The following is an 11,078-nucleotide window of genomic DNA, read 5'->3' as shown; positions in this document are numbered from 1 at the left end:
ATGAGGGATAATTAGATTTTCGGTTTCTTGCTTTTTTGTTTTTTTGTTTTTTTGTCTATGTTTTACTACAATGCGTCTCCGACTTGCGATTGATACCCATGGATAGTACTTTAATCAAATAAAAAAAATATCATCCTGGTTCTTCCTTTTTTTTTGCTTCTTTGGACACGATAAACATGTCCGATATAGTACACTGCATTAATCGGTGACCCATGACTGCACACATAAGAAAGACAAAGAAAAAGAAATATGAACATCTTGCGGCCCAAGACCAACGCCTCGTGGAGTCGCTGAACAACGCATCGTCCGCGGTCCACAGTCGGGGTCCAGTCCACACCAAAATAAATCTGCATGAGCGGCGAACACAGCGGAGGCTAAACAGGGGTATCCTGAGCTCTTATTACATACAACTGCATAGTTAATACAAGAACCGACAATCCAATCACATACAAAGGAAAGATACGTCGAGGTCATGCGGAACCTCGTCGCCAGCCGATGACCATGTCGATTACCTCGACGCTCCCTCACCAGCCCGATTGTCATCCGAAGGGCTGCTGGACCTTTCCGGCTGCGGAGTCATCGCGGGGCTGCGATCTGGTGTTGCACGTTGCGACACCGAGGCAAGCTCCCGAATGAGTCTGTCCGGTGTGTTAGTTCAGCCCTCACAAGAGAAACCAGGTCAACCTACCGTTGGTGCTCGTCATACCAGTCATCGTTGGCCGTGCGGATGTGCTTAAGCTGTTCCTGAATGCTTGCTATCTGCAACAACCGTCCAATTAGTACTCCTGCCTGCCGAGGGAACGGACCATGTGATGTTACGTGAAGGGGTGACATTCGGGGATTTCTGAAGGGTAGGTCGATGATAAACGGGGAGGTCCCACCGTTCCCTCAATGGATGAACCAAGGTCCTCACCTTCCGCTGTGGCCGGACCGGCGTTTCCTCCAGCAGGGGACTTCTCGCCTTCGGCCGCCCACCGGCTGCTCTCAAGCCCGGCGCCCTTGCCCTCGGCCTTCAGGGCCGCCACCTCCGCCTCGAGCTCACGAATGCGCTTGCGGCTGCTCGAGATCGCCGAGTCGACCTCGCCCAACTGGTTGAGCAGCGACATGTTCTTGTCAATCTGATCGTTCAGGTCCCTCTCGCCTTGCACGAGCTTCTCGTCCATCGCCCGGTTCTGTGTCCTCAGCTCGTCGAGTTCAATGTGGATGGCTTCCTGCTTGCTCTTGAGCTGCGACAGCTCCTCCTGAGACGCGGACAGCTGCTGCTGCACGGTCTCGGCTTCCGACTTGGAGCTGGCAGACGCCGCCACAAGCTCTTCGAGCTCCTGCGCCCGGCTGCTCACGGCCTGGTGCTTTTGTTCCCACTCATTCTTCTCGGCCTCGATCTTGGAAAGCTCAGCACCCTGCTTGCTGGCGATCTCTTTCGACTCCACAACGGACTGCTCAGCAGCAGACAGCTTCTTCTCCATGTCCGCAATGGTGGCCTTCAAGGCATCCAAAACAGAGTGGTCCTGGGCAGCGGCCTGGGCGTGGGAAAGCTGCTCGTGAACCTCCGCAAGAGCCGCCTCGTGTGCCTTCTGAAGCTCCTCAACCTTCGCCTTGTTGGAGGATTCCAGATCAGCGCGGACGCTCGAGAGCTTCTCTTCGTGGACAGTAAGGAGTTCTTCAATGGCCTTGCTGTGCTCGGCCTCGGTCTCAGCAGCCTTAGACTCCCGAAGAGCTTCCAGCTCGGTGTGCAACTGAGCCTTGGTCTCGCTGTACTCCTTGTGGACACCAGCCAGCTCCTTTTCGTGAGACTCGGTGTGCGAGGCAAGCTCGCCGGCGTGGCGTTCAAGGGCGGCCTTGAGCTCTGCCTCGAGAGTCTCGATCTTCTGCGCGTGGCTGGTCTCCAGCTCGCGGTTGGTAGATGTCAATGCATCGAGCTTGGCCTGGACTTCACTGAGAGCTTCTTCATGGGATCCAGTGGCGTCCGCCTTGGCCTTCTCCAGCTCAGCAGCGTGTTGCGCCTTCAGCTCTTCGAGGGCCTGGGAGTGTTTGTCGGCAGTAGCCACTGCCTCCTTGAGGTGCTCCTCCAGTGCTTTCTCGGCCACAGCGGCCTTCTCCTCAAGGGCCTGGGCGTGCTTGTCAGCATTGGCAGAAGCTTCCTTCAAGTGCTCCTCAAGAGCCTTCTCAGCTGCGGCAGCCTTCTCCTCGAGCGCTCTCAGCTGGCTTTCCTGCTCGGCATCCTTGGCCTTGGTTTTACTCTCGAATTCAACGAGGCTTTGCTGCAGCGCCTCGGCCTCTTGCCGCTTGCTGTGAACCTCATCATGGAGAGACTTGATTGCGTCCTGTTCGGTCGACAACTGGGACTCTAGCGCGCCAACCTTCTCTTTCAGTTCCTCAATTTCTTGGACTGCAACAGCCTGCGCGGAGTTAGCACCCTCCTCCGCGGCCTGTCGTGCTTCGTTGAGAGCGTGCTCTGCTGCTTCCAGTTTCTGCTGGAGGGCCTGCAGCTCCGCCTGGTGAGCGGTATCCCGTTCGCTGACAGCCTCTTCCCGACCCTTCTTTGCCGCAGCCTCGGCGGCCTCCAGAGCATCCCGGAGTTCTTGGAGCTGCTGGGTATGAGTGGTACCGGCTGATTCGACGGCTTCCTTGGCAACCGCGAGTTCTTGGGCATGGGCCGTGGATGCGGAGGCGAGGGCTTCCTCATGCTCCGCCTTGAGCTTCGCAACGGCAGCTTCATGAGTCGCTTCCAACTCCTTGATCTTCTCATCCCGTGCATTCGCGGCGGACTCGCGCGCCTCCAGGAATTCAGCCTCCATCTTCTTCATCGCCTCCTTCAGCTCTGCGATTTCCTGGACCTTTTCAGCGACAACTTCAGGGGTCTCCTCATTACCCTTCGCAGCCGACTCCGCCTCGGCCAGCTTGGCAGTCAGAGAAGCAACCTGTTCCTCGAGGGTGGAAACCTCCTGTTTGGCAGACTCCTCCGCCGCGCGAACTCCCTGCTCCTTGGCTTGATTCAACTTTTCCATCTCGATATTGAGATTGGCGATTACTTGATCACGGCCATTCAATTCCCGTTCGAGGCTATCCAGAGCCAAGGCCTTCTCCTCCTGGAGTCCTTTGGTGACCGTTTCGAGGTTGGCTTTCTGCGACTCCAATTCCGCCTTGAGAGACTCGATCTGCTCTGCATATGCAGCGGTAGAAGCCTTCTGTTCCGCAAGTTCTTTCTCCAGGGCCTCCAGTTGCGCTTGGTGGGACTCCTTCAGCTCCTCCAAGGCTGCAGCAGTCTGGTCATCTCCCTGGGCAGAAGCGGACTTGGCTGCTTCATCCAGATCCTTCAGAGACTTCTCTTCCAGCTCTTTCCGCGTCGCCTCGGCCTCTTCCAGCTGGACCCGCAAGGCTTGCAATTGCTCCGCATGGTCTGCGGCCAGCCGTTCGAGCTCGGCTGCGTGCTGTTCCCGAAGGGTCTTGAGAGCCTCTTCTTGGTCCTTGGAGCTGTCCTCCGTCTGAGACACCGACAGCTGGGCCAGCTTCTCATTCACGGCGTCTAGCTCCGCTTTGAGGCTCGTCACGGTCGTCTCACTTTCGGACAGCTTACTCTGGAGAGCATTCAGCTTCGCCGCGTCCTCCTCTGAGGTCTTGGTCACGGTGCTCAACCTTTTCGTCGTAGTCGACGTGGGCCGGGTGGCCGTCGAGGGCCGGGTGACGGGCCGCATAGCACTCGTGGAGGAACTCGAAGGGCGAACGGTCGATGTAGTCGTAGGCTTCGTCGCGGTCCTCGCCGAAGCGGTGCTGGTACGCGATACCGAGGACACAGAGTTCCTCTTCTCGGTTGTGGTGGTGCTTGCAATGCTCGACCGCCGGTCGTGAATGGAGCTCGGCCTGGGTGCCCGGGTGGTAGGGGTCCCGACGAGAGACATCCGCTTCGCCGTCCCAGAGATCCCCCGCCTCTCATCGGAAGAGCTCACAGCCCCTCGGGATTTCTCATCGGCGGAGCTACTGATCGAGGCACGGGATCTGTGCGAGGCCGTCGTGGACGTACTCAGGGGCTTCCGGACGGTCGAAGTCGTGGTCGGGCGGGTAGGCGGCTTGCTCAAGGTGCTGCCATTCATCGACGCACGCGTGGTGGACGTGGTCTTGGGTGGACCAGACATGGAGCTGGGCCTTTTTGTAGTTGTTCCCGAGACGGGCTGCTTGGCCGTAGTCGATGTTGGGCGGCTCTTGACCGGCGAGGCCTTGGTATTCTCTTTGTCCTTGGAGACGTCCGGGCTGGTCAAAGGTCCTTCGCTACCGGACATGACGGTCGACTCAATTGGGGTCGCGGGGGGTGCATTTTCAGAGTCGACCTCGACGGGCGCGGCAACCGGGACCGGTTCCTCAGTAGAAGCCATTGTGAGTGGGTGGGAGTCGGGATTGCTTCCAGGATCGGTAGGAACTCAGGTACGGAACAAGCGATGGGTCTTCAATGGCGGTCTAGCGAATTGAGACAGTCCACGTTAGTCTCGGTGGGCAACCAACAAATTGGGTGATTGGGCCATGAACCCATGAAATGCTCAACCAGGAGCTTCCCGCAATGCAGCTTCTGCGGGAGGTTAGGTGCATGTGGCATGCAGAGACGATCCATGATTCTGGTTGAGGCAGCGGCGGTACAGGTTCCCTCGGGGCGGTTCTCCTTTTCAGTCCTTCCGAGGTTCCCCTGAAGATGAAACAAAACAGCAAAGCACTTACTCAACAATGCACTTGACCGTCAATTGAAAGGAGACCAAGTAGAAAGTACCGGGACTCGCTGAATCGGTACCGTGCCGACGCGTGTTTTGTCCTTTATCCCGAAAGTGACGATGCAAACAAAAAAGACAATGCAACCCACTCACCACACGGGGACGGTGAGAAGAACAGAAGGGGGATTAAAGAGAATATACTATTAAACAAATTAAAATGGTACAAGAAAAGGAAGAGATAGGGGGGAAAGGGTGAGAGTGAGGTGGAAAGGTGAGAACCAAAAAAAAAGTTGATGCGGGAGAAAGAGTAAGTAGTAAGTTAAGTAAGTTCAAGTAGTCCGGGAAAAGGGACAAAGCAAAGTAAAGTAAAGAATGTCAGGAGGGGGAAAGCGGGAGCGGTGCCTCAGGATCTCAGGGACTCCCACTCCACCGCGAAACCTCAGGCGACGATCCCCACAGGATCGCCCAATCGATCCCTCAGGCGGTGATGGTCTTTGTCATGCGACCAGCCACTTCATCCATTGATGAACTTAATGGATACAGAGTTCACTTTAGCCATGATTGTGTCCTCACAGGGCCCTTGGATTGGTTCAACGGGTCATAAACTATTGTTGACGTGGTCGCGTCTCCAAAACAGTGGTTCCATGGTTCACCGCAAGAGGATGCGTGGGTTTGCTTTTACGGAACTGAACAAGACTCCAAGAGAAATCACAATAAACCAGAGGGGTATAAAACATCAGCCATAAAACGCCCATCCTACATCATTGGAAATAGAAAGACAAAAAAAAAATTAAAAAAAAAGAGCCATCAATCCTCCCGCACGCTCAGGAGCCAGTACCACTGTTGCCGTCCTTCCTCCGTCTGGAGGACCTCGGGGTTGACCACCGTCGACAGAAGCTTGTCATGCAACTGTCTCGCTTTTTCGCGCGTACCCCGGATCGTCCGCCCGCGGAGCCGATCCCCGAAATGTTTTAAGATTCGAGCGTAGCGATCCCGACCTGAAGTAGTGAGCATTCGCATCCCTCTTTCATTGTTGATGTGGATGAAGATAGACCTACCCTGGTAACGCTGCAATCCATCGAGAAGAGCACACCCCTCGTCGTCGGTCCATCTCCGCCCATGCTTGATGGACATGGCTGGCACAGGCTCCGGTTGCGGCGCGCTGCCCTTAAATAAGTCCTTCTCTAACGCAATGATGAGTTTCTTGAGCGGGAGCTGCAGACTATGGCTACGGTTCTCAGAGTCCACGTAACCCGCATCGACTACACAGTAGATCTTGTAGCATAGTCGTAAAAACACATCTAGCACCCGGTGCAGGTGTTCGTAGGCTTTGGGAAAGAGCCCGTCTTCCTTGCAGTAAGCTTCGAAACAGGCGAGCAACACGCCCATCATTCCTGATACCAGACAGGCTTCAAATTCGTCCAGCGTCTCTTCACTGCTGGGTCGGCCTATTTCTGGTTCGTCGTCTTTATGTTCGACGATATAGTCCACTGAAGTGGTCCCATCACTGCGAATTGCGTTCAGGAGCTCATCGCATTCACGCACGGTCGCGTGGCGAGGTCCACGCCCGGCGTTTAAGTAGCCTACAATCTCCATATATTTCTGTTGTAATGTGGAAGTTAGATCCCCAAAGTCATCAAAGTATTCGGCCATAGAAGGGTTGTCGGTTTTTTGCACGTGGTGAGCTTGAACCACCAAAGCGTCCCAGTTGTTCTTCTGGCCAGCCATTTTGAGTGCCTGGTGCAACCATGCCTCTTCCTCGTCGAAATCATCCTCGGAGTAATCGTCGGACATATCCTCAGCATATTGTTCGGTGTCGTTTGGGCTGTGACGGGGTTGTAGAGGCTCGGTCTGGTCTTCATGATTGTTCGAGGTGACAGCTCGAGACGTCTCAATGCTTCTTCGACGAATCCGTCCTTGACGTTCTGAGACTGGCTGTTGATTCGAGGTTTGACGTCTTTTGCTTGGCGGCGTAGACAGATCCTCTGGGTCGCTTTCGTACCTAAACAACCCAGGTCGTATGGGTCGATCTCTCACGCTGCCCTCGTCATCTGTTGGACCATGAACCGAAGACTTGTCCCCGACGGCGATGCTTGTGTGGTCTTCTCGGTCGCCCCCATCCTCTGCCTCATCGAGCTCCACTCCATCAGCCAAGCCCCCTGATTCTCCTTGTACATGCGAATGCTGCGAGGTGTCCTCCGGTAGAGTATTCTCTCTGGAGGACTCTGGCGAACGAGCTGACGATTCTGCCCTGCCCACAGAGCTCCGGACGTCCGTAGCAGGATTTACGATAGCGACGGCGGGAGAGCTTCTCTGATGTTCGTGAGCACTGACAGCATCATCAGAGCCAGAGCGTGGCTCATCTGGCTGCTCGGGTGATCGATCGCCACTCTCATCCGTTCTCCCATGTAGAGCTAATCCTAGATCTGACACCCGTTTTGGAATATCAAAGGGAGAAAGTCGGTTCGACTGAGGGACGTTATGAGGCGAATCGAGCACAGGTTGGGGAAACCCATTGTCTCCGTGGTCCTCTACAACATCCACATAATTCGCGTCACTTTCACCACTCCCGTGGTCTTCCTCAACCGGATTGGTGTATTCCTCCGCTTCTTTGTCAGGGTGATTCTCAGAGCCCCCTCCAAACTCTTGCTGAGGCTCAGGACCAGACTTCACCTTCGCGCGACGCGTAGCCTTCCTCAAGGACGTAGTTTTCCCACCCGATTTCGCCAGCAACCTAGTCGACGATCGACGGGGAGTCAAGGGCTCCGGCGCAGGGACGTGTTCAGATCGATCATGATTTGTATCATCGGGGACTTCCCAGATATCATCACTCTGGGGAAACGGTACGTCGTCGATCTTGCGGCGACGGGACGAGCGGGCGCGGGCACGGGTACGGGCGCTGGACTTTGGCTGGCGAGTGACGTTGTTGTTGTTGTTGGCGTTTAAGTTGTTTAGAAGGTCCAGCGCGTGGGACGTCGAGACAACTTTTCTCCGTCGTGGGGTTGATCGGGAGCTCATTTGGATTGATCTTTGGTCGGAGAGTACATTTGGGATTATTTGGAGGGGCGACGACGACGACCTGAGGTCGTTGGGTGAATGGAACCCTTTGTTGCGGTCATAAAGCAAACATTTAATGGTGAGTTAAGCGGAAAAACAAACGCTGCGGGTTTGACGGACAGGTCTAGCCCTTTGCACTTTCTGTATCCTTGGGGTTTGAGATACTTATATGGTACTAGTTTATAGTGAGGTTTATACTCTGGAGCGTAATATAATGTCCTTGAAATGCATTGGAAATTAGTATTTCGTTGATTCAAGAAAATTATATACTAACAATGGGGGAATATATTGGATCCAGGGATTTTTTACATTATCTATTCGCCATCAGTTTATTTATGTATCACATTCATTACAAATAAGGGGAAAGACAAAAAGTAAATATATTCTCGTTCCACTAAAATTATAAAACAAAAGTAGCACTTGAAGTAAGCTAGCCCTCTCAATGTTCAATAGAGCCATGTAAATTCATGAATATTTGTTTAAATCACTTTCTAGCCTGCAATAAATATGAAGTAGCCTTATCTAGTACCAAAATCAACAAAGTAGCTAGTAGAGATGAGTATAAAATTCAGACCTGATAATAGTATTCTACTGCTGAATCCCCATGAAGAGCCTTGGCCTCTTTGAGCTCTTCCCATATGTCTTTACCCAAAGAAAGTGATTCAACCTCCCCATTCATTTCACCTTCACGTGTACTCAGGATGACGGTGGTCTATGTCCATTGTCAGTACGTGCTCACATTCGACTATATTCTACTCCTTTTTCTGTATCTTTCCTTTAGACTGGTGTGAGATGATAGGAAGGAAGACTTACAGTAAGGTCGGATATTATAAGACGGTTCAAACGACACCCTCTCTTGTGTCGTTCAATCAAGTCCCAAATCTTGCGGGGAGTCCCTTCTGGCATAGAAAAATATGGATATGCGACACACAATTCCAGTTCATAGAGGTACGGAAGCGACGGGCAGACTCTCTGGAGGCTGCGGTCGTCCAGGACCTCGGCAGCGGAGTTCGGTGTATAAATAGTCAGCGATTCGAGAATCGGACATTGATTCTGGATCGTACGAAACACTTCTGAGTCGACCGTTGTAATTTCATTCCATGGGCCAGTACTGCGCAAGAGAGGGTATAAGTCCAGTTTTCGCAGTGTCGGTCCGTGACGATGAAAGAGTTTATCAAGTATAGATACCGGAAAACACCCTCGAAGGCTAAACTCCTTAAGGGGGATTAACTGTTCTAGGAGACACTCCAGGGCATAAAGAAGCTGTTCGTTGGCATTATGGTTCAGATATACTGCCAGGCCTAGAAGATCAAGAGACATGGACTTGACACTCTGCGTTAAGTGTTCGAATACTTGGGGATCCGACACACCCCCAAGTCTCAGATAGCGTATCTTGGACATGTCAGTGCAATTAGACCATTTTGCAATGTCCTCCACTGATACACCGGATCTCCCGAAATACGAAAGTGAGACAAGAGCCCCTTTATATGAATGATTTGGAGGTGGCACGAATCCTTTCCATGATGACGGCGTCCTGTCCCGTAACCTGCGATATGGGACATAAATCACATTGAGGTGCTTGATATTGGGGGCCAGAGTAATGACCTCGAATATGGCCTTTTCATTGTCACCTGGCTTTTGGTGCAGCTCACTACGGACAGTTGTCATAGTGATGCTGTGCAGACAGCGAGATTGAACCAGATCTAGCTCATGTGGGGTGGTGGCGGCATCTCTTAGACTTCGGAGAAGGAAAAACCGCATGTCGAGATGACACGCTGGATGACACTGTTGAACGGCCTTTAATATACACGGCGGAAGCTGATTAGGACAGACCCAGATCAACTCTCTAAGATGCTGACATTTCTGAATCATCTCGGCGAGAGGGGTCCAGGCTTTGGATATATCCTCTTCCGACCCATCACTCGAATCCTTTCCGAGGTATTCATTGACTGCATCATGGCGTTTTCTGTGATTGTCATCGTAGACAGGGATCCATTGAGAATTATACCCACTCGTGCTCAAATGCATACAACCCAAGATTCTGAGGTGGCGCACATATTTTGTCAATCCTTTGCGACGAGGGCTTTCTTCAATTTTTGCCAAATCTTCGAGGAGCTTCGGTGGCGAGGAGATGTTGATCTCCAGATTCCCATAAAGGAATGGGGCAACGAAATTATTGCAGGCCTGATTCACTAAAGCCAGACTGCATAGAGTCTTCGCTGATGCACGAATCTGCAGCATATCAGTAACAGACTAACATATACTGGGAAAGTTCCTTAGCCGGTACATAATCAAAGACTAGGTATAGAACGAGTAGAGGCAGCTTATCGAATCTGAGAGGCATCTTGATCGATATTCAAGAGAAACAGGTTTTGACCAGTAGAACCTGGTTCACAGATACTAGGCACATGAGATATGAGGGAGATTCAGGTCTAAATATGCGAAAGCCTTCCTATCACAAAGGCTATACCCCGCGAAACACTTGTATAAAGGGGAGGGAAGACTTTAGAGAGTCAGATGTGCCCACTCTTTGTTTCAATGATGGTGATTCCGTCCACAGCTGCGTATCATATCTCGGTATTATCGAGAATCGATACGTAGTCAATGAAACGGAATGAATCGAATCGGTCTTCATTGTGCCTCTATCAGCTTGGATGATTTCATCGTAAAGTTGCGATGTATGAGTGTGAGTTGAGAGTTGATATGTACATCGCGCCTTCCGTTAAGGGAACACTTGGTGACTCAAAAAAAAGCCTTGATGTCCAAACGAGGCACGACGAGAAAAGAGTGGTAGAGCACTTATAATATTGAGAAAGTGACCTCAGTAGTAGAAGTAGAATACTTCAATAGTCAGGTTAATAGCAACGATGTTACCTCATTCTAGAGTGACACAGCCGAGTGAAACGAGTGTTTAGGGCTAGATCTAACAGGTCCTAAAATTCTCAAACAGCAATCTCTATTATATTAAAGCTCATATATGGTTTGATTCACAGCTTATTTCCCAAATATGCACCGCGACTGCTCTTAAGTTTGTCTTTTCTGAACTGTCAGATATTACTAGGTATCGTTATTGAGTGCTTACTTTGATTGATCGTGATGAGTTCGATGTTGTTTATCGTCTTACATACAGCCCGACTTGTGGCTGTGTATCGGGCTTCTGTTACTCGGAGGCAGACCATCAAGCTATTCTACCTGGATTTTTCAGTTGAGGATGGACAGGGTCGTATGCCATACTACGCGCCTGGAGTCTGGCGGGGCTGAGCAATCTGGTGGGGTTTCCTGTAAGCCCGGCGGCTATTATAACAGCCTGATAGGGTGAAGAGA

At 52.0% G+C, this 11,078-nt stretch overlaps 3 protein-coding genes across 3 annotated transcripts; all 3 read right to left on the bottom strand.

Moving 5' to 3' along the window:
- Window positions 1-137: 137 nt before the first annotated feature.
- BDV37DRAFT_246136 (M protein repeat protein) lies at window positions 138-4,986 on the bottom strand. Its single transcript, XM_032081716.1, has 3 exons — window positions 882-4,986; window positions 689-759; window positions 138-638 (listed from the first exon to the last, which is right to left on the bottom strand). Exons 1-3 carry the CDS (start codon window positions 4,368-4,370, stop codon window positions 509-511), a joined length of 3,690 nt encoding a protein of 1,229 aa, XP_031942553.1. The 5' UTR covers window positions 4,371-4,986; the 3' UTR covers window positions 138-508.
- Window positions 4,987-5,288: 302 nt separating this feature from the next.
- Window positions 5,289-7,821, bottom strand: BDV37DRAFT_246129 (uncharacterized protein). The gene is made up of 2 exons (XM_032081715.1): window positions 5,756-7,821; window positions 5,289-5,695 (listed from the first exon to the last, which is right to left on the bottom strand). Exons 1-2 carry the CDS (start codon window positions 7,713-7,715, stop codon window positions 5,505-5,507), a joined length of 2,151 nt encoding a protein of 716 aa, XP_031942552.1. The 5' UTR covers window positions 7,716-7,821; the 3' UTR covers window positions 5,289-5,504.
- Window positions 7,822-8,322: 501 nt separating this feature from the next.
- On the bottom strand, window positions 8,323-10,098 carry BDV37DRAFT_282187 (uncharacterized protein; the record flags this gene model as incomplete). The annotated part of the gene is made up of 3 exons (XM_032086982.1): window positions 8,323-8,466; window positions 8,568-9,986; window positions 10,042-10,098. 3 exons carry the CDS (start codon window positions 10,096-10,098, stop codon window positions 8,323-8,325), a joined length of 1,620 nt encoding a protein of 539 aa, XP_031942551.1.
- Window positions 10,099-11,078: the final 980 nt, after the last annotated feature.

The sequence above is a fragment of the Aspergillus pseudonomiae genome (assembly GCF_009193645.1).
Source record: "Aspergillus pseudonomiae strain CBS 119388 unplaced genomic scaffold BDV37scaffold_25, whole genome shotgun sequence".
NCBI lineage: Eukaryota > Fungi > Ascomycota > Eurotiomycetes > Eurotiales > Aspergillaceae > Aspergillus > Aspergillus pseudonomiae.
Note: the sequence above shows the minus strand (reverse complement) of the source record. Positions and strands in the feature narration are given on the sequence as shown.

Bases quoted from the DNA above. Each gene is read 5' to 3' on its own strand.
- BDV37DRAFT_246136 (XM_032081716.1), bottom strand. From the start codon at position 4,370: ATGGCTTCTACTGAGGAACCGGTCCCGGTTGCCGCGCCCGTCGAGGTC. The intron at 760-881 runs GTGGGACCTCCC...CGGTTGTTGCAG, and splicing joins GTTCATCCATTGAGGGAACG to ATAGCAAGCATTCAGGAACA. The intron at 639-688 runs GTAGGTTGACCT...CACACCGGACAG, and splicing joins TGGTATGACGAGCACCAACG to ACTCATTCGGGAGCTTGCCT.
- BDV37DRAFT_246129 (XM_032081715.1), bottom strand. From the start codon at position 7,715: ATGAGCTCCCGATCAACCCCACGACGGAGAAAAGTTGTCTCGACGTCC. The intron at 5,696-5,755 runs GTAGGTCTATCT...TCACTACTTCAG, and splicing joins TGGATTGCAGCGTTACCAGG to GTCGGGATCGCTACGCTCGA.